The sequence below is a fragment of the Narcine bancroftii genome, chromosome 6, assembly GCF_036971445.1.
Source record: "Narcine bancroftii isolate sNarBan1 chromosome 6, sNarBan1.hap1, whole genome shotgun sequence".
NCBI lineage: Eukaryota > Metazoa > Chordata > Chondrichthyes > Torpediniformes > Narcinidae > Narcine > Narcine bancroftii.
In genome coordinates, this window is record NC_091474.1 from 81300021 (window position 1) to 81323250 (window position 23230).

At 42.2% G+C, this 23230-nt stretch overlaps 1 protein-coding gene across 3 annotated transcripts in view; it reads left to right on the forward strand.

The window, feature by feature from the left end:
- The first annotated feature begins 1394 nt into the window (after positions 1–1394).
- ecd (ecdysoneless homolog (Drosophila)) overlaps positions 1395–23230 on the forward strand; it is a 32830-nt gene continuing 10994 nt past the window's right edge. The window contains exons 1-7 of one of the 3 annotated variants that reach the window (XM_069885507.1): positions 1395–1677; positions 9464–9581; positions 10272–10359; positions 15440–15618; positions 16954–17146; positions 18655–18783; positions 21240–21371. In XM_069885507.1, coding sequence (XP_069741608.1) covers positions 1482–1677; positions 9464–9581; positions 10272–10359; positions 15440–15618; positions 16954–17146; positions 18655–18783; positions 21240–21371 — 1035 coding nt within the window. In that variant the 5' untranslated portion in view covers positions 1395–1481. Of the gene's footprint in view, positions 1678–5248; positions 5537–9463; positions 9582–10271; positions 10360–12328; positions 12408–15439; positions 15619–16953; positions 17147–18654; positions 18784–21239; positions 21372–23230 lie in introns of those variants that run through there. The other 2 variants (XM_069885508.1, XM_069885509.1) reach the window with 2 other exon arrangements.

The window sequence follows — 23230 nt, forward strand, 5'->3', positions numbered from 1 at the left end:
CTTCGTCCGCGAAGCCAAGCCAAAGAAGAAAAAGGGGCTCTGCGGTCTTCTTCAAAGGAGGTTGCTGCCCGCTGAACTGTGAGGCGTCAAGATGCACGGTTTGAGGCGATATCAGCCCACTGGCGGTGGTCAATATGGCAGGCACCAAGAGATTTCTTTAGGCAGTCCTTGTACCTCTTCTTTGGTGCACCTCTGTCACGGTGGCCAGTGGAGAGTTCGCCTCACAGTTTGGCGGGCAGCAACCTCCTTTGAAGAAGACCGCAGAGCCCACCTCACTGACAAAAGGCAAAGGAGGAAAAACCCAACACCCAACCCCAACCAACCAATTTTCCCCTGCAGCCGCTGCAACCGTGTCTGCCTGTCCCGCATCGGACTTGTCAGCCACAAACGAGCCTGCAGCTGACGTGGACTTTTACCCCCTCCATAAATCTTCGTCCGCGAAGCCAAGCCAAAGAAGAAAAAGGGGCTCTGCGGTCTTCTTCAAAGGAGGTTGCTGCCCGCTGAACTGTGAGGCGTCAAGATGCACGGTTTGAGGCGATATCAGCCCACTGGCGGTGGTCAATATGGCAGGCACCAAGAGATTTCTTTAGGCAGTCCTTGTACCTCTTCTTTGGTGCACCTCTGTCACGGTGGCCAGTGGAGAGTTCGCCTCACAGTTTGGCGGGCAGCAACCTCCTTTGAAGAAGACCGCAGAGCCCACCTCACTGACAAAAGGCAAAGGAGGAAAAACCCAACACCCAACCCCAACCAACCAATTTTCCCCTGCAGCCGCTGCAACCGTGTCTGCCTGTCCCGCATCGGACTTGTCAGCCACAAACGAGCCTGCAGCTGACGTGGACTTTTACCCCCTCCATAAATCTTCGTCCGCGAAGCCAAGCCAAAGAAGAAAAAGGGGCTCTGCGGTCTTCTTCAAAGGAGGTTGCTGCCCGCTGAACTGTGAGGCGTCAAGATGCACGGTTTGAGGCGATATCAGCCCACTGGCGGTGGTCAATATGGCAGGCACCAAGAGATTTCTTTAGGCAGTCCTTGTACCTCTTCTTTGGTGCACCTCTGTCACAGTGGCCAGTGGAGAGTTCGCCATATAACACGATCTTGGGAAGGCGATGGTCCTCCATTCTGGAGACGTGACCTACCCAGCGCAGTTGGATCTTATTATCATTAATACACTTTGTGTAAAAGGTTTTTTTGTTAAACTCTAAAATTATTTTAAAAAGGAGCAGAAAAGATTTGCACGCATGTTGACAATTGTCACTGCTGGGCGGGCCACCTGGAGACTGGGCGGACCACCATGCACCTTCTCCCCACAGAGCAAAAGGCAAATGATTCCTACCTGTCACCTGGACGCAGAGAGCTACGTGCCTGCTGACGTCATCGCGTCAGGAGCGCGTCACAGAGTGCCATGACGTCACGCTCATCGAGCCCGTGATCTCAGCCGAGCTGACAAGGGGTGTGGGAAGAGTTTGAGCGGTGGACCTTCCGGTATGGAGGGGCTGATGGAGGAGAAGCGGGCTCGGTTGCCGCAGGACACCGTTGGCTACCGCCTTTACCTGGGCGCCGAGGCGTGCGGGGACGTGCTGGAGGGGCGGCTGGAGAAAGTGACGGCCCGCTTGGCCCTACTGTCTGCGGGGCACATCTGGCACAATGAGGCCTTCAGCCTGAGGTTCACGGCGGCGCGGGGTGAGTGCACCGGCTTCAGCAGGGGTAGAGGGCAGCTGGCATCTCCTCGTGAATACGTCCAAGGGCTGGAGAAACTCGACAGATCCCGCGGCGTCCGGAGCAGGCGAACGTATTTCTTGGCCTCAGTCGGTCATGATCGACCATGGTTATCGCTGGTTTCTTGAGGAGGGTCGAACGTGGCTATGGAGGGTGATCCCAGAAATCCTGCCCCCGCCCCCCCCAGTTGGCCACCCCCCGGCTGGGCCCCCCCCGGCCGGCCCCTCTCCCCACCCCCGGCCGGCCCCTCTCCCCACCCCCGGCCGGCCCCTCTCCCCACCCCCGGCCGGCCCCTCTCCCCACCCCCCCCGTCCGGCCCCTCTCCCCCCCCCCCCCCCCGTCCGGCCCCTCTCCCCCCCCCCCCCGGCCGGCCCCTCTCCCCACTAATTGTGGGCATGAACTCTAGCAGGGTTATTTGCCATGCCCTTTTCCCATTGGTACAGATATCCTTTGATTGACACACTTTTCAAGTTTTATGCCTAATGAGCTTGTATCCAGGTGCAGGACCATTTTTAACCAGGAATATATTTATCACTGTGACATGAAACTATTGGAAGATCGTTTTATCCTGAGATTAAAGTTCATAATCCTTACTCAGGCCTGTGTGCGGGAGGGCGGGGGTTTGCGGGCGATCGGGTTGGACAACGACAGTGCGGGGGCATCGGCTCTCGCTGCAGGGCGGCATCTCGGCGGATCAGCGGCCCCGTCGCCGTGAGTCGCGGGTCGGCCTGCGGCAGGGAGGGGGAGTGGGCAATGGTCCTGGCGAGGTCAGGCCCGAGGCCTCCGGTTCCGGGCGCTGGGAAGCGGCCTTGGCTTCCCCTGACACCGGCCAGGCCCCAAAACCAGAGTCCACGGTGAGACCCTGCAACATAAACAGAGGAGGTGGGGGCGATTAGCGGGCTGACGGCAATGCATTCTGGGATTTGTAGTATTAGCTGTGCATGCGCTATACTGGCGCGGCGGCCAGCGGGCCACCTCTAATACATTTTTGAAATGATCTTGCGGGCCAAATATAATTATATTGAGGGCCAAATTTGGCCCGCGGGCCAGAGTTTGACGTGTGCCTTAGATCAAACAGTGTCCTTTATATGGCACTGAGTTGGAGGCTGTGGGAGGGAGGTGGCCAGGGGTGATGAGGTTAGAGATGGTACTGGAGATGGTGGTTTATTTTGAGGTGGGCTGTGTCTTTACCACCTTTCTGACCTTCCCCTCTCAGAGACGGAACACTCTTTCATCAGTGGCCTTGCCCCTTCGCCCACCCAACACTCCATTACACTGACCCCCTGCTTGGTCTTCACCATCCCCTCTGACCTTCCCCTTCTCAGAGACATGACAGTTCATCCATGACAGTTTAAATTCACTAAGATCTCTCTTGGACCATTTTAACTAACTGGACTCCAGTGAGCAACAAACAGACATCAAGAGAAGTGAACATATTGATCCATTACGATCCTAAAAAAATGCTGGAGAAACTCACCAGGTGAAATGGTGTACTCAATATAGCAATGAGGTTGGAGGCCATGGAAGGGGGTGACCAGAGGTGATGAGATTAGTGATATTCCTGGAGAAGGTGGCTTGTTTTGAGGTGGGAGGCCATGTCTTTAGCTTTCCCTCTCAGAGATGGAAGACTTCGGCCTCAGTGGAGTCCTTTCCTTCATCCCTCGCCCACCCAACACTCCACCTATACCCAACACCCTTCACCACACTGACTATTGCTTGGTCTTTAATATCCCCTCTGACCCCTCTCAGAGACAATGCTCTGTCCTTAGTAGGGGCCTTTCATTCCATGACAATTTAAATTCACTAAGATCTTTCTTGGACCATTTTAACTAACTGGTCTCCAGTGTGTAACCAACAGAAATTGAGAGAATTGAACATGTGTAGATCCATGACAATCCTAAAAACACAATGCTGTAGAAACTCAGCAGGTCAAACACTGAACTTCATGTAGAAAAAAAATTAAGATGAATAACCAATATATTGGGCTTGAGCCCTTCATGCTATGATCAAACTGTAGGTAGGTGCTTGAATATAACCATATAACAATTACAGGACAGAAACAGGCCAATTTGGCCCTTCTAGTCCGCACTGATCCGTACCCTCCTCTAATCCCACCTACCAGCACTCTGCCCATATCCCTCCATCCCCCTCCCATCCATATACTTATCCAACTTTTTCTTAAATGACAAAATTGATCCTGCCTCCGCCACCTTTCCCGGAAACCCATTCCACACAGTAACCACTCTCTGAGTAAAGAAGTTTACCCTCATGATACTCCTAAACCTTCGCCCGTCAACTCTCAACCCATGACCTCTTGTATCCATCTCTCCTACTCTCAATGGGAAAAGTCTTTCCACATCAACTCTATCCCTCTCATTATCTAAAACACCTCTATCAAATCCCCTCTCAGCCGTCTACGTTCCAAGGAATAAAGACCTAATTTGCTCAATCTCTCCTTGTATTCCAGATGCTGAAACCCAGGCAACATTTTTGCAAATCTTCTCTGCACTCTCTCTATCTTGTTAATATCCTTCCTATAAATTGGTGACCAGAACTGCACACAGTACTCTAAATTTGACCTCACCAATGCCTTGTTCAGTTTCATCATTACTTCCCAACTCTATATTCTATGCACCGATTTTTTAGGCAAGCATACTAAAGGCCTTCTTCACCATCCTATCCACATGCGCTCCTACCTTCAGGGAACAATGCACTGTTATTCCTAGATCATTCTGCTCCACTTCATTCTTCAATACCCTCCCATTTACCACATGTGTCTTGCTTTGATTATTCTTTCCAAAAAGAAGCACCTCACACTTAGCAGCATTAATATCCAAATTAATACCCAAGGACTTGGCTTTCCTAACTCTTAGCCTGGAGAAACTCAGGAGGTCAAGCAACGTACCCAAGGTATAGGTACATAACCAATGTATCGGGTTCTTTGCCTCCTATGGATGCTGCTGAGTTTCTCCAGCACTTTTGCATATTAACTACAATCACACTGTCTGCAGACTTTCTTGTTCTACTTAGATCTTCAAGTCAAGTTTATTATCTGAATGCACAAATCCAACCCAACGAAAGTGTTCTCCAATCCTCGGTGCAAAACACATAAACAATACAATATGGATGGTTAGTGTGAGTAGGGAACAGAGGATCTCAATTTAACAGCTGTCAGTTTTGACAGTATAAAACTCTCTGACTCCATTAGACTGTTACCTTAGATACTTGGGCTTATATTGTTGGAGTGACTAGAACCTGATGCAGAGCAAGATTATTATCTATTAAAACCCAATCAAGGTACAATTGAGCACAGATACCTCACATTGTTCCAAAGAAGGGTAATTGCAATTGTTTGTAGATATTCTCTTTTATTCTTATCAGAGTGTAATCACACAATCTTGTCTTCCTTTACTAAGCAAACTCAATACCATAACTATGTACTCCTTATGGTGACGCTGATGTGATGCATCATCCACTGGAACATGGTGTGCGGACATCATGACTGATGTGCATGCCACTTAAGTCTGCTCAGTGTGGGTAAATGGAAAGATTGCAATCATTTAAAATCTGATTTTAAAACCTGAATTGACTTGTACAATGTGAAGTTAGGTAGAGAGAAAAAAAACAATATGGGGGTGAAGACTTGATGAGAGGAAGCAAAACAAATCCAGGGAGGACAATTTGGCTGCATCACAGCTGGGTATGTCGACTTCATTGGGCGCAAAATCATTGAGGCCCCTTCCACCCTGCACATGGCATCTTTCAGCTGTTGTTGTCGGAGAAGAGATCCACCAGGCTGAGATGAAGCTTCTTCCCACTGACGGTGAGAATGTTGAACAACCAAAGAAACTGCTCACACTAACCAGCTGAGACTCTCATATTCATGAAACAATTTTATTTATTTATATTTATAAATACTTCTCTGCCCAGTATCCCATGTCCAAAATACTTAGGACCAGACGTTCAGTTTTTGGAGGTTTTTGTGGCAAAAACAATCAAAGCACTGTGGGATCAGCAGAATACTTGCATCAGCTCATAAGCAGAAATAATGTTTAATATGTACCCAAAAAAAACCTTCATCTCTGCTGCCTGTCCCTGACATCTCCCAACTGCCAATGACACCTCCCAACAGCCCCTGGTCCCTGATTATGGTCTCCCTAATTATGGTCTCCCTGCTCTTGCCCTGGAGTCCAAGGTTCCCGCTATTGCCCCAGGACCCTGAGGCTCCTGTTCCTCCCCAGGAGCCCGAGGCAACTTCTTCGATAAAGATGGCACAGCACCCAATGTTGAGAATGGAGTTGCCATTACTGACTCTGGCTGCATCCGATGCTAGACTTGGACCCAGCTTCGTTTAGCATCTTCCCAGCCAGAAGCAAAGATCTAATTTTTTTTTAAACAGTTATTGTAATCAATCTGATGCCAGCAGAATGTCGGAACCCCACGTGGCCGTCAGGTGGTGATTTTTTTCAACTTGTGAAGTCGTGTCAGTGCTTTATAAAAAAGACGTTTGGTTTTTGGATCTTTGGTATTCAGAGCTTCGGATATGGGGTTCCTGACCTGTATTGTTTATCCTTGTGTGTTATGTCTTGTTGTGTGTCTGTGTGTTTTGCATCGAGGACCAGAAAACATTGCTTCATTGGGTTGTACTTGTGCAATCTGATAACAATAAACTTTTTTTTTAAACTTTATTTAAAATTTTATGACATGAATAAAATAAAAATTACATTTAAAGAAATAATAAAAAATAAGATAATAAAAATTAGAATACTACATCATTAGAATACACAAATTAACCCCCCCAATAATTATAACACAACATTAATCATCTAATTTAAAATTAGTCCAACCCTCCCCCCAAAATAAAGAGTGAAGAATGAATTAACAATGTTGTAAATAAAATAGAAAAAACCCCACTTACAAAAAAGGATAAAACTTAATAACAAAAAAAATTACTAACAAAAAAAATATCAATACTAAAATAATACCCTTAAACATATATTTAAATCAAACATAATACATGTATTTAACAAATGAAATCCACTTTAAAACTAAGTTCAAATATTAAAATCGTATATCAACCACATATCTGTTATACAAAAATCATAATTAATAATACATAAATACAGAATTTCCATTAATACCAAGTTTCCTTTATAATTCATCGAGAGAACAAAAACATCCCTTAGAAAAACAATCAGATAAACTTTTTATTCCCTTCCCCTCCCTTATATAAAAAAAGAAAAAAAAGTTCAAACTCATAAAATTCTCCATATTCTTCATTTATAACATCTTCAAAATTCTCTATCGAAATTAACTTAATTTTATTAAACTCTTCTCCCTCTTCTCCCTTAATTTTCTTTTTCTTATCACCTTTCCCCTCATCTTCCTCTTCATCTAATTCAACATCCTCAATTTTTGACTTATTATCTTCTGTGACATCATCCTCTTAAAAAAGAAAGAAAAAAGAGAAAAAAAAACAAAAAAAAGAGAAAAAAAAGGAGAGAAAAAAATCCTCCTAATTCCCTCTCAATTACAATCAGAAAACAAAAAGAGTTAAAAAAATATATTTATTTTAAAAAAATAATTAAAAATAATCTTCACTTCTTAACCCAAAAATTAAAAAGAAAAAAAAACAGGTCGGAGGTCACAACTACCTCCTCCTGTTTAAACCGCCCAAAACGGTAACTCCCCCAAAATATTGGGTGTGAGATATCTCACAGTTAGCTGATGACTTCTGGAAACTAGTGCCCACCCAGTTCCCTCTCCCAACTCCTATTTCATTAAACTATCATCATTATTTAAACTATTTAAACTCTTCTCAAAAAAAAAGATAAAAGATTTATTTTTTTAAATCAATGTTACCACTTCGGTCACCATTGCTTCCATTTCTTTTAAAAATCTGGATCCCACCTTACATCTCTACTCTCTGGAGACCTTGAAGGACTACATCGTTCCTGAAACTGCATGATTGGCAGAGACTGAGCAAAGTCCATGACCTCTTTAGGATTGTCAAAGAACTTTGGCTAATTTCCATCCTAAAAAAATCTTCAGTACCCCAGAATACCTGAATGTTGCCTTATGTCTTTTTTTCCACAACCGTTCTTTCACAGAATTAAATTCGCGTCGTTGAAACATAATTTCTTGACTCAAATCTTGATAGAAGAAAACAGGATTATTCTGAACCATCAAAGGAGATCTATTTTGCTGGACATTTCTAATAGCCGTACGTAAAATTGTCTCTCTGTCACAATAGTTTAATCAACGGATCAAAACAGATCTTGAATTCTGTCCTGAAAAAGATTTTCTTCTTAAAACTCTATAAGCACATTCCAGTATTAAACCTTCAGGGAATTTATCCTGTCCTAACACTCGTGGAATCCATTCAGTAAAAAAATTTATTGGATCTGGTCCTTCTATGCCTTCTGGCAAACCAACAATTTTCACATTGTTCCGTCTAGATTGATTCTCCAAATAATCAACCTTTTTTGCTAAATTTTTATTTTGTATCTGCAATGTTTCAATTATTCTATTTTCATCTTGCAGTTGATCCTGTGCATCGACTAAACCTTGGTCACACATTTCAAATCTTTCAATGGTTTCAAGCTTAAAAGCTCCATTAATGACTTCCGCCATCGCATTAATCTTGGAAATAAACAGGTTCACAAAATTAGCTAAGTGACTCGATACAGAATATATCTTATCTTCAAGTTCCTTAACAGACATTTCAACAGAAGTAGATTCAGGCATAATGGGGTCTTGCTGTTCCTTAGAGACCACGGGATCTTCTGTCCCTTCCCTTAATTTAGTATCTTTTCTAGCAGTTTGACTTCGTATAAAAATCCCTCTCAAAGTCCCTCCAGCAATGCCAGGAGACTGAAGATCAGGGTTATCTTTAAGCCAAATCTCTTTAATCATCTTCACTGAATCGATGTCTGGAAAAACCGTTGTAATTGAAGATGCATTTTGCAGCGCCATCACTGTAGCAGTCGAATGACAGCTCTTTAACTCTCCAGCTGGTGGCGCCCCAGCTGATTCAACTGTCAAAGTCTCAGTAACAGCACTCACAGTGGCCGTTGTGTGAAATACTGGCACCCGTCCAGCTCTTTGGTCTGAAAGCTGTTGAATGCGACCTTCAAAGAGCCTCACCGGCTTAAAACGGAGTTTCAATGCCGAACTCTGTACGTCTTCCTCTGGATCCATTCTACGCTGAGTCCTGGCTTCTTGTAAACAAGTAGGCTCAGACAATTTCGGAAAATGTAGTTTTTTAACAGTCTGTTGATGTTTTCTTTTACCTTTTTTTTGCATATAAACCATTAGGCACTAATCCAACACCTTATTATTTATAAACTTGTAAAAGAACTTTAACGGGCACTTAAAGAAAAAACAATAAATCAGAGTCACGAGAGGTCTGGAAGGCACGTCTGTTCCCTACGCCATCTTGCCACGCCCCCTGATAACAATAAACTTGACTTATACATTTCTATTGCTAAGATGTGCACAAGATGAGTCATTTGGCTCTCATAGCTATTTGGGCATTCAATTATTACGGCTGATTAGCACTGCCATTCTAATGTCATCTTAAAAAATAAAAAAAAAATTCTTCAACATTGAGTGGCTTTGCCACAACTCATGCACAAGTCAGTGATCTTTCATGATGCAGTTTTGATCTAATTCTGAGAATTTCATATTTTCACTTTGATGTTCCATGCCTTAATGTGTTGAAAGAATAATGCACGTCTGTTCATCCCAGGGGACATTCCAGCCCACATCGGTGGTATGACAAACTTTGGTGATAATGTGGATGATGAATGGTTGATTGTGTACCTAATTCAACAAATCACAAAAGAGTTCCAAGACATGGTGGCAAGGTATGGATTCTCTCATTTCCACTGTGAAATTATAGGCCTTCCCCAGTATGAAAACTCCCAATTTACGAACAACATGTACTTGCGACCCAAAAAGCCGACCAGGAGCAGAATGCTTTTAACTTCTAGTTTGAGCGTGGTTATGCTGTAGGATACCCTCTCGTGGTGCTGCCGTCACCCAGCCTCGCGAGAGAGTAGCATACTGCTTTTCGTGGCACCATTTGAATGGGGGAGGGAACGAACAAGGGAGCTGGATGCGGATCGGAAGGAGTAAAGATGTGGGAGGGCAGTGGGGTTGGGGGTGCTTCCATCGCCAAGCATCATGAGGGAGTAGCCATCTCTCCATCTCCTATAAGTGTTAACTTCTAATCATGATCTTATGATCATGTAAAGTTTTATTATGTGGAGTACTGTATTATATACTGCATTATTATTGTATTGGGAAGTGTTTTATATGCATAGAAAGGTAAAATAGATATACTATATACTAAGGTAAACAATTTACTAACTGACATTAAATAAAGACCGTATGTACCTGTTCTGATTTGCATACAAATTCGAATTAAAGACAGACCTAGGTAACAGAACCCGTTAATAACCCAGGTACTGTCTGTACTGAAATAATAAATTCTAATATCTCCAAAGCTAGAAATTATTTCTTCATTAACATTAATCCTTTGTTTCTGTATGTAGCATAGAAGATGATGATGGAGATTTTTTGTTGATAGAGGCTGCCAAGTATCTGCCCAAATGGTTAAACCCTGACACCAGTGTAAATCGGGTAAGAAACTTTTCACTTTTATCTCACCTATTGTACGTCTGGTGAAAGCCATAAGTCATGATGGCCTTCTTGGCCTTGGTGAGATAGCATTTTTCACCGTTGGTTCTTGAAACCAAATGCAGACAGGATAGTAACTAGTAAAATGAATTAATACTGCCACCTCTCTACCATGCCAAAAGTGCTAGAGTATTCCTACTTTCCCCCCAAAAATTAAGTGTGCAATAAATAAAGACCATATGTACCTGTTCTGACTTGCAAAAAAATTTTTATCTTAAAAAGATGCACGTTATTTAAATCTTGTTTTAAGTTAAAATTGAAAGCTGAATACAATAAAGAATTTGTTGCAGTCCTGTCCGGTAGGTAAACATAGCTGTAATTCTTTCTTCTTTCTTTGGCTTGGCTTCGCGGACGAAGATTTATGGAGGGGTATGTCCACGTCTGCTGCAGGCTCGTTGGTGACTGACAAGTCCGATGCGGGACAGGCAGGCACGGTTGCAAGGGAAAATTACTTGGTTGGGGTTGGGTGTTGGGTTTTTCCTCCTTTGTCTTTTGTCAGTGAGGTGGGCTTTGCGGTCTTCTTCAAAGGAGGTTGCTGCCCGCCAAACTGTGAGGAGCCAAGATGCACGGTTGGAGGCGATATCAGCCCACTGGCGGTGGTCAATGGGGCAGGCACCAAGAGATTTCTTTAGGCAGTCCTTGTACCTCTTCTTTGGTGCACTTCTGTCTCGGTGGTCAGTGGAGAGCTCGCCATATAACACGATCTTGGGAAGGCAATGGTCCTCCATTCTGGAGACGTGACCCAACTAGCGCAGTTGGGTCTTCAGCAGCGTGGATTCAATGCTTGCGGATTCTGCCAGCTTGAGTACTTCGATGTTGTTGATGAAGTCATTCCAATGAATGTTGAGGATGGAGTGGAGACAGCGCTGATGGAAGCATTCTAGGAGCCGTAGGTGATGCCGGTAGAGGACCCATGATTCGAACAGGAGCCTGGGTATGACTACAGCTCTGTACATGCTGATCTTTGTGTTTCTTCAGGTGATTGTTTTTCCAGACTCTTTTGTGTAGTCTTCCAAAGGCGCTATTTACCTTGGCGAGTCTGTTGTCTATCTCTTTGTCAATCCTTGCAACAGATGAAATGGTGCAGCCGAGGTAGGTAAACTGGTTGACCGTTTTGAGTTCTGTGTGCCCGATGGAGATGTGGGGGAGCTGGTAGTCATGGTGGGGAGCTGGCTGATGGAGGACCTCCGTTTTCTTCAGGCTGACTTCCAGGCCAAACATTTTGGCAGTTTCCGCAAAACAGGGCGTCAAGCGCTGAAGAGCTGGCTCTGAATGGGCAACTAAAGCGGCATCGTCTGCAAAGAGTAGTTCACGGACAAGTTGCTCTTGTGTCTTGGTGTGAGCTTGCAGGCGCCTCAGATTGAAGAGACTGCCATCCGTGCGGTACCGGATGTAAACAGCGTCTTCATTGTTGAGGTCTTTCATGGCTTGTTTCAGCATCATGCTGAAGAAGATAATAGAGGGTTGGTGCGAGGATGCAGCCTTGCTTCACGCCGTTGTCAATGGAGAAGGGTTCAGAGAGCTCATTTCTGTATCTGACCCGACCTTGTTGGTTTTCGTGCAGTTGGATAACCATGTTGAGGAACTTGGGGGGGCATCCGAGGCGTTCTAGTATTTGCCAAAGCCCTTTCCTGCTCACGGTGTCAAAGGCTTTGGTGAGATCAGCAAAGGTGATGTAGAGTCCTTTGTGCTGTTCTCTGCACTTTTCTTGGAGCTGTCTGAGGGCAAAGACCATGTCAGTAATTCCTCTGTTTGCGCGAAAGCCACACTGTGATTCTGGGAGGACATTTTCGACGACACTAGGTATTGGTCTATTAAGGAGAATCCTACCGAAGATTTTGCCTGCAATGGAGAGTAGCGTGATTCCCCTGTAGTTTGAGCAGTCTGATTTCTCGCCTTTGTTTTTGTACAGGGTGATGATGATGGCATCACGAAGGTCCTGAGGCAGCTTTCCTTGGACCCAGCAGAGCATGAAAAACTCATGCAGTTTGGTAAGCAGAGCTTTGCCGCCAGCCTTCCAGACCTATGGGGGGATTCCATCCATACCTGCTGCTTTGCCACATTTCAGTTGTTCAATTGCCTTATATGTCTCTTCCCGGGTGAGGATCTCATCCAGCTCTAGACTCAAGGGCTGTTGAGGGAGCTGGAGCAGGGAGGATTCTTGGACTGAGCGGTTGGCACTGAAAAGTGATTGGAAGTGTTCTGACCATCGGTTGAGGATGGAGATCTTGTCGCTGAGGAGGACTTTGCTGTCTGAGCTGCGCAGCGGGCTTTGAACTTGGGGTGAGGGGCCGTACACCACCTTTAGTGTCTCATAAAAACCCCTGAAGTCGCCAATGTCCGCGCTAAGCTGGGGTGCGTTTGGCGAGGCTAGTCCACCATTCATTTTGGATTTCCCGGAGTTTGCGCTGAAGATGGCTGCATGCGAGACGGAAGGCTCGTTTTTTTCTCTGGCCAGGAAGGCTTTGCAAGGTGAGCTTGGTGGGCAGATCGCTTCTTTGCCAGCAGATCCTGGATTTCTTGGTTGTTTTCATCAAACCAGTCCTTGGTTTTCCTGGAGGAGAAGCCCAGTGGATTGCAGTATGGCTGTTTTCAGCTGATCCCAGAGGGTTTCAGGAGACGTGTCCGTGAGGCAGTTTGCATCCTCGAGCTTTGCTTGGAGGTTTTCCTGGAAGTTTCCTCTCACTACGTCTGACTGCAAGTTTCCAACATTGAACCTCTTTCTTGAACTTTGGCTTGAAGTGAAGGTTGAGCTTGCAGCGAACAAGTCGGTGGTCAGTGTGGCATTCCGCACTGGGCATGACCCTGGTGTGGAGCACATCTCGTTTGTCTCTTCCTCACACCAGAACGTAGTCCAGGAGGTACCAGTGTTTGGATCGGGGATGCATCCAGGTAGTCTTCAGGCTGTCTCTCTGCTGGAAAAGAGTGTTAGTAATGACAGCCGCTGTTCTGCGCAGAGTTCCAACAGGAGGTGCCCGTTGTCATTGCACTTGCCGACACCATGCTTGCCAAGGATTCCTGGCCAGGTTTCTGAGTCTTTGCCAACACGAGCGTTGAAGTCGCCAAGGATGACAACCTTGTCGGCTGTAGGGGTGCGTTGGATGAGGTTGCGCAGATCAGTGTAGAACTTGTCCTTTTCTGCTGGTTCCGCCTGAAGGGTTGGAGCATAGACACTGATGAGAGTGATGGGTCGCTTGTTTTGAAGGGGGAGTCGCATGGACATGATCCAGTCGGAGTGGCCTGTTGGGAGGTTTTCGAGTTTGGAGGCAATGGAGTTCTTGACCATGAAGCCAACACCAGATAGGCGTCGTTCAGCTGTAATTATTAGCTTCATAAATATGCATGGCTTTATTCCTGTTCATTTCTAAAGAACTGAAAAACATGTTTTGTCATGTAACAAATGGACAGTACAAAATGAAGTCTTTCCATTAAATTTGTGGGAGAGCTAAAATGTCAGTCAATCCACCACTAACAATAATTGGTGTTGGGAACATGACTAATGTTGTATTCTAGTTGTATTTAGTAAATTACTATAAAGGTCAATGTAGCACTGTAATTATCTCGTCTGCTCTGGGCCAATGAGAGGAAGTATCACTCATAGTTTTTTTTGATGGTTATGAAATGATCCATATCTAACATTGTTATTAGAAATGTACTTCTTAATCTAGTCTTTATTCCATCTTTTGGTGTGACCAAAATCCTGTCTTTTTTTAATATGGATGTTGACATTCCCATTAGAATATTTCAAAGATCATCGGAGTTCTCTCAATTAACCTAGCCCTCGGTTGCCCCTTGCTCAATTTTCTTGGGTCAACATTTGACATGTCAATGGGGGTTTGTTACATGGTATATGGCTGCGATGTTTTCAATGTTACAACAATGATTGCACTTGATTAAATGCAAAGAGCATGTGAACAAACTTGTATGCAAGTCTTTCATTTTCCATTTTGTATAACGTGTAGTGGCTATTAGAAAGGAAAATTTGAACCATTTTCATCTAATAGGAAGGATGTCATTACGTTAGAAAGGATGATACCAGCTTGAGTTATAAGAAGGGATTCAATAAGCTGCAACATTTTTCCCTTGAGCGTGGGAGGACTCCGAAACATCGTCATCAGGGGCATAGATAAGTCAAATGGCCACAAACCACCTTCTCGTGGTAGGAAGGTCCAAAACGAGCAGTGCAGTAGCATTGACGTTTGGGCTGCATTGTTAGTATAGTGGCTAGTGCAAGGCTATTATAGCGTCAGCAAACCGAGTTTGTATGTCTGCGTGGGTTTCCTCCCACTCTTCAAAAACATACAGGAGTGTAGGTCATTTGGGGTATTTGACCAGCATGGCTTGTGGGCCACAAGGGCCTGTTACTATGCTGTATGTCTAAAAAAAAAAAAAATTTTTAATTAAAGGGCAAAGATAGAGGATTGGGGGGGAAGGATTTAAAGGGATGTGAGGGACATCTTTTTTTATACAGAATGTGGTGGGTATATGGAATGAATGCCAAGAGAAGTGCTAGAACTTGAGCAGACAATTAGTTGGCATAGTTGAATTTGGGATCAAGCTCCTGTTTCCATGCAGGATAACTTTAATTCTGTAAATGATAAATATTTCACAATAGGATTTTTGGCCTCATTAGATTTAAGTATCATTGAATACCAGAAAACCATAAGGACTATTGTTAACTGAATTTTGCGGTATTGTTTTCGCACAAATGGAGAGTTATAGGTGTGAAGGAAGGAAGGATTAAATTGTTGTGGAGGAGGCTTATCTTGGTTGACACAACATCGTGGGCCAAAACACTTGTTCTGTGATTTTCTATATATCTACTGGAACATTGCATGAGAGAAATGATCAGCAGCATTGCTCATGGATTGACCAATAAACATCTCTTGCAATCATTGTTCCTCTAGTTCCTTTGTGCAACTGGTATTTCCTGAATTGTACCTTTTTAGTAATAAAGATGGATGTGTTCCCAACAGTCAAGTTTTATGAAACTTACAGTAGTTTTATTATTTTTTATTTACAGGTCTATTTCTATCATGGAGAGTTGCACATCATCCCACTCCCTCAGAGCCCAGGGGATCTGTCTTGGTTACCAGCTAGCAATCTTACTATCTCTCAGGTCCTCAGTCTTCTCCCCATTCATTCTGAAAAGTGCTTGGCAGCAGAACCCATTCGCAATGCTATAAACAGACGTATTCAAAGGTAATTTGATTTTCTGTCTTTATTAATTCTCAACAACAAAAGTTATTCTTTTTTTCCCCCATCCAAAAACAATGCAAAAATATTTGCAAATATGCAAATACAGCTTTTGTGGAAATTTGTCATGGAAAATCCACTTCAACATTCCAGAATTCCACCACAGTTTATAGTCCCAAAACAGATGAGCTTTTAGAGTTAGTGAGCCTTTTCTAATTTTAGAAGTGATCCAGACACTCAAGCTAGAGTTGACTGTCCTGATAATAATAAAAATATTGTCAGTGATAAATCTTGCGTTGATTCTGGTGTGAAAGGAAGGAATCAACTTTAACTTCAGTTTCAAGCCAAAATGATAAACAATTAGCTCTGCAAAAGGCAGAGGAGAGAATTTTCACATGACACTATAAAGAAAAGAACACAAAAATGTACACCACCAAATACTGTTAGTCACATCTACAGTACCTTGTCTTTTTTTAGTGCTTTTAATTTCTTGTTACTGAATATTCATTATTCCCTTTTTCTCTCTGATAATGCTGATGAGCAGAATTGTTACACATTTCAGAGTTCCACTCTCCTGCCCCTCATGCTGACAACACCATTTGCTTATTTTGTATTCAATCCAAAGCCAAGATCTGAATGTTGCTCTGCATTATTTGGAATTTGAATGGATTGAATAGAAAGCAGTTTGATCAGTTTTGGGTCCAGTGATTGCAGAGGGAGTTTGGTACTGAAAGGACTCACTGATGGGCTGATTATAAACATTGATATAAAGTGCCAATGAGCTCAGCAGATACTTTGGCAGTTGTCTTTATTGCTCAGTTATCTTATTGATTGGTTCACAGAGGACATTAGATTTCAAAACACATCTGGAGCGTAGAAGATTGAGGGGGGACTTAAGATTTTAAAAAGGACAGACAGAGTAAATGTGGATAGGCTTTTTCAATTAAGAGTGGGGGAGATTCCAACTAGAGGGCATGGTTTAAGATTGAAGGGTGGAAATTATCAAGGGAACATGAGGGGAAATTTCTTTACGCAAAGGGTGGTAGGGATGTGGAACGAGCTTCCGGCAGACGTGGTTGAGGCGGGATCATTGGTTACATTTAAGGAAAGACTGGATAGTTACATGGAGAGGAGAGGACTGGAGGGGAATGGACCGGGTGCTGGTCAGTGGGACTAGGAGGGTGGGGATTTGTTACAGCATGGACTAGTAGGGCCGAACTGGCCTGTTCTGTGCTGTGTGGTTATATGGTTATATGCTTGGAATTATTTTTGTGAATTGGGTCAGGTGATTATCGAATGTTCCTCATTTTATCCTGGGTAATGATTGTTTGTTTTCTACAGTTATCCAGAGAAGATTCTCAACGATCAACACCGAGCTTACTGCTATGTTCCAGCAGGTATAGCTGCAGTGCTAAAGCGTCGTCCAGATCTCTTGGCACCTGCTATCCAGGCCTTCTATCTACGTGATCCTATTGATCTGCGTGCTTGTCGTTCCTTTAAGTTCTTTCGTCCTGAGACAAGTGTGATGGCTCTGGTAAGATCGCTACAAGACACTGAACAGACTTTTTAAAATCATCAAAATAAGTTGTGGTCATATGCAATCTTGATGGATTGCAAATTATACCTTAAAATATTTGTGCATGTGGGTGTTTCTTAGTTGGGCATGTTCTTTTTTTCTTTTTCTTTGGCTTGGCTTCGTGGACGAAGATTAATGGAGGGGTAATGTTGGGCATGTATTTACTCGAGTAATACCAATGTTGAAGGACATTGGAGAGACAAGAGAGTTGGCGGTGTTCCAGAGCAGAGAATGTTAAACAGAAGAATAATATAGGTATTTAAGCAATACATTACTTTCACAGAGGAAATAGAGAGCAAGTGTTTTCACCACAATAGAATTGTTTTGCAGAGTTACAGGTTTAAATTAATTAACAAAGGAGTCATTAATTATATTTTAATATAGAACCACAAGAATGAGCAGCAAAGTGAGGCTAATTAAATAATTCTGCCAAAGTATGGCACAGCCACACTGTACAAAACGAACAACTCAATGTCTGTCAGTTTATCTAAAGACAATTTTGGTACCATTCTTTGAGGAACATGACCATTTATTAGATGAAAGTTTGAAGTTATAGATGCATTATATTCTGAGGAAAATTAATTTTATCCCAACTTTACATGAACAAGATGGGGATATCCCAACTTTTAATATGTTCTTTCTATTCCCTCTTTCCCCTATTAAATCTCTGGAGAGGAAATAAAATGAAACCTCTGATTCAAGGCCAATGTTTTAAAAAAAATTCAGTAAAACCCCTTGTATCTGGAATTCAAGCAGCCAGAAAAATAAGAGGAAAATAAATTTTAAAAATTCAAATAAATAAGGATATATTGTAAAAGTAAATGTCCTCTGAAGTAACACATAAACATTTGGTGATGGGAGCAAATATTCAGCCAGCGGAGGGCCTTGGTCATGCTTCGTTTGTAGCAGCTGTTTGAATAAAGTTGTGTGAAACAGCAATGGCATCGGCCAGGTTGATGCCGCTCACCGAGTGGGGGACTCTCTTAAAGTGTCTCCTTATCCCTCCTTAGTAAGAATCTTTATTAATATATTATTGCGTATATTAGTAAGGCTTAACCTGTAAATGTGTTGGGGGGGGCGGGGTGGGAGTGCATTGATTACATATTTGGTTATTGTTAATCTTTCAGGTGGCTCCATGGAGGGAGAGGAACTTTCAGATGCAGTGATGGTGAAATGATTGAAAATAAAGTTAATTTCTTTAAGGTTTATATTTTCATGCAAGTATAGTATAGTTTTTTTTGTCTTTTAAACAGTTTATTCTTAATGCAGGTGCATTATTTAGACATTGTAAGAGTAAGTCCCAAGCAACTGGAAAACTCACTTATCTGGCACCAATCCCCATTGGTGCCAGATACCAGTGGCTTTATTGTTATGTACCACATGTGAAGAATTTAAAGATAGAGTTATTAATCAAAAGATGAGAGCTGTAAACATTTTAATGCATTTCATTGCAACTTTTATTTCAGGTGACATTTACTAAATGCCTGTACGCCCAGCTACAGCAGCAGCAGTTTGTGCCTGACAGACGGAGTGGCTTTGTACTGCCAGCACAATCTGACCAGAACTTCAAAGCACATTCACTGGGTGCGAAACTGGTAGGAACAGCTAAATGCGAACACCTTAATGTCTTTGTTGTTTTACTGTTGAACAAAAGAGTGCTCTCCATCTGATTTGCTGTGAGCAATTTTCTCATTATTGAAAGGTTCAGAAGGGATGGTCACAGGACAAAATGGTCAAAGCAGAAATAACCTCCACACGTGATGAAGATATTTATTTTATGGAAATAAATGTCCAGTCAAAATTTCAAAGATGCAAGTGCAAGCTAGTAAAAAGCAAATTTGGGATTGGTGTCAGAAAATGATTCATTATGCAGTGATTATGTAGCACCTGAAAAAGCAGTGAGCAAAAATCTTGAAAACATTTTCAAAGCAATCATGTGTTTCAATTGGGGAAAATTAATTTTATTCTAGATAGATGAACTTGAATACTGAGTGGTGTTATAAATGCAGGGTAAAATATCTGAAATCAGGTGGGTGGAATTGGTGACAAGGATGGAAGACATCTACAGCAATCCTTCTCAACAAGGACCGTGCAGCCCCCAGGAAGCCATAGACTGAAATCATAAAATATTTTTATGTATTCAGTAGGAGAGGAAGAAATCAACTAAACTTGACTGTTTCACAAGGAAGGGGGCCCAGAAAATTGGAACTGTGTCCAAAGGGGGGGCCATTGCCAAAAAAGGCTGAGAATGGCTGACCCAAAATATATTTATGAAAATATCAAAGGCACATGGGAAGAAAACTACAAATAATATGGATGATTTTTAATCTTGATATTGAAGGACTAATAAAATCAAACTGATATGGGCACCATGAAGAATTTCTGGAGATCTTGGGCGTCGTATCTTCAAGCAGTATTTTACAGAATCTACCTGGGAACAGGCTATGTTAAATTTGGTCATATATACCGTATTTTTACGCATATAACGGATTTTTTTTTATAAACCAGATAACCCACTGGGCATTATATGCGTGTACACACAAGAATGTTTTCACTTGTTGAAACAATGCGCACAATTTATAGCGGGTGTGGGAAAAGTAATAGCGTCAATGAAAGAATGTGCCCAATTTATAGCAAGCATGGGAAAGTCACTCTGGCAATTTATAGTGAGTGTGGGAAGTGGGTACATACAAAAATGGCAAAATTCAAAATTTTGATGTTGGGAATATCTCTTTGGTCTGAGTGCCATGATATTCTGAGAAACAGGGTTCTGGCTAGGACACTGCACTTACCAATGTTAATTGGTCAGACCCCTCCCCTGAGGGAGGAGATTAACAAGATAAAGTTTCTGTTAAATCGTGACAGAATTGAAATCCTGCTTGATTCTGAAGTCTGTATTTGATCTATTTAAATGATTCCTCTCCAAAACTTGTTCATGTGTTGCAGGAGGAACATGTATATAATGAGCGATTGAAACCTCTGGGGGAAGTTGAATGGGTGTAAATTACAGGAGATTAACTGTGGCAGATAGTGGGACTGTGGGATGTGTTTTGTCTCATGTCCAAAGTAAATGCAAATTGCGAGTCAGACTATAAAAGACCACACCCACGTGGTAGATGTGTGTGCGCACTACAAAAAATAATTTTCCTCAATTTATGATTTTCTAAGTGTTATATGCATGTATGCTTTAAATGAATGAAAATACAGTCATTAGAAAGGATAAATAAAATACAAAGAGCTCCCCAAAGGAGTAGTGATCAGAACCATTGGTCAATTCCAATGGTTTGAAAATAGTTGTCAGGAGTGGACTGGGTAAATAACTTGAAAATGGGTCAACTGATCAGCAGTATATGGGTGTACAATCCAGGAACAGGCCCTTCGGCCTGATGTCCATAGATGGGTACCCGTTGTACCTATCTATGCGAATTGCATTTGGTCCATAACCTCTCAGTGGAATGTGCTTTATAATGGTCAGGAGAAATCATCTCAAAGAAATTCCAAGTGAAAGATTGAACTATCCACAGTTAACAAACAAATCCAAGGAACACATTAATTCAGAGACAACAGCACGTAAAGTGGAGGATTTGAGGACTTGGAATTTTTACAAGACTAGAAAGAGGTGAGAAAATTGATTTTGAGAGTGAACTGATAAATAATATCGGAACAAACAGCAAGCACTTCAACCAATATATGGAACAGAAGAGGGTAGCTAAGGGTGAGATCTCTAGAGAGCAAATCTGAGGAAACAGTGATGTTAAATCAATACTTTGCATAATTATTTCAATCTAGATGACACTGCAGTTAACCAAAACATGTCGATGGCAGTTTTCAATATCTTTAATTAATTTATTTAAAATCTGCCACACACAGATGAATTCAAGGTTCTTGAATGTCAAGGAGAGCATAGCATCGAAAATCTCCTCAAAATCATGATATTTTGTTGCCAGACAGCCTTTCAGGGGTGCTTGTCCACTGATAGTTTTTTTTGCTATCATGCAATTTTGAAGAATTACTGTAAATACTACTTATCACTGTTTCTCCCTTTTTGTAGGCCCATGGCTTTGAGATCATGTGTTCTAAATGCTCCCAGCCTTTGTCCAGTTGTGATGCTGGAAATACTGTCACTAATGACCCCCTTTGGGAGGGGTTTCTAAACAGTCTGAAGAAAAATGCCTATTTCAAGGTAAGAACCAAAGTTGACACCACATTAGCTTGAGTGTCTTCACATATCCTGGTGTTGGAATGTTGTAGTGAAGCTTACTAGTCCAAGTTGCAGTCAGTTTTTTTTTCCGATATATTAATCTTTTGAAACTTTTCCCAGCTTTTGAACAAATATCTCCTATTCCCTGGATTTCACGACTTTTGTTAAGCACAGCAGCTGGAGGCAGCTGAAATAAGTAACCAAATATTGTGTTGCACAGAAGTAGTATTCCTCTTTGTACAGAAAGTATTAGCAAGGTCTGAACCAGTTTATTCCTCCTCCTGTAATACAATAACCAGACTGAAAAAGAACATTTAAATAATGTTTACATATTTATTTCAACTCAAGGTTGTAAAAAAGCATTATCGACCCACAAGCCCATGCTGCCATATACCCCAATTAACCTACAACCCCTGTACAATTTTGGGGGGTGGGAGGAAACTGGAGCACCCAGAGGAAACTCGTGCAATCCCTGGGAGAACGTACCAACTCCTTGCATACAGTGTCAGATTCGAACCAGGTAGTAGATTGCACAACCAGTACTACTCCATTTTGCATGTTGTCCCTTCATTCTAATTTCATTTCAGCAAGGCAATTATTCAGAGTACTGGCTTCTCAAGAAATTTGAAAAATTCAAATGATTTTGATTGTTTTTTCATAAACTTTTTAAAACGTGCAGATATATTACAGGGGGTATTGAAATGCATGTCGGTTTTTTCCCTGCAGCATGAACTTTGGTCCACTCTGTAACCAAGTTAACTACAGAAGAGAGTCAGTCTTGAGAATGCTACTTTCACAAATGAAACTGCTGGTGGAAATGATCAGGATTCATACTTCACAGACCAATTTGCTAGTGGAATCTGACTCGCATGTTGCACCTTTATTTCGAGAGTCTCCTCAGAATATTTCTGTAAATCCTTAATCCTGCGTCAGCTGCTAAGGCCAAATTTGCATCCATCAATTGTCCTTGAGCTGGCCATTTCACAGGTCACCGAGACTCTGAGTTATGTGCATTTAAGATAGAGTCCAGGAGATTTCATTGCATAAAAACCTTCATAGAACAGAGTGAGTTTTAACAATAACTTTTATATTTATGGTCACCATTTTTAATGATGCTATTCTTTTTATTTAATTAGCTGAATTTAAATGGATCAGCTGCTGCAGACAGATATGATTAACCAGATCTTCTAAGTTACTAGTCATTAATATTAACCCCAATGTTACCATCTCCCATAAACATTATCATCAGGTTTTGCATTAATTATCACAGGTATGTTAATGACACTCGGTGAACCTGCCCATTAATCTTCAGTTAATTCTGTTCAGTTTGTCTTGTAATCATGGATAAATCACTCTTTACTGTAGTTGAACGTTATTGCAAACACCACCATTATCTTGTGTCCCATTTGTGTCTCTGATTTATTTACTCTCCTTTTTACTGGGTCTTCAATTAATTGTGACCTGACTTTGTCATTCTCATGGTGTCTGCATGAGAGAAACTATTTGCATCCATCACTGACATGTCTGACTCTTCATTTGCTGCAAAAACACTTTATTTTTAAAAAGTCACCCTCAGATGATTATTGCCGTGCTCTCCAAAGCAGCCTTATATTCTCCACTCTGAATAAACAACCATTTTATAACCCCTTTCATTGCTGGCTGTTGCACCTAAATATTTTGTTGTAAAAATCTAATTTTTGTATTTAAGTAGCCTTGTTTTTGCAAAAACCAACACAAAACTTCCAGCTCATTTTTATTCCCTTCTTAAAAATGTTTTTATTTGGATCAACTAGCTGCCTGTTCCTTTTTATCCCTGCGATGGAAGCCAAGATATCCTCCCT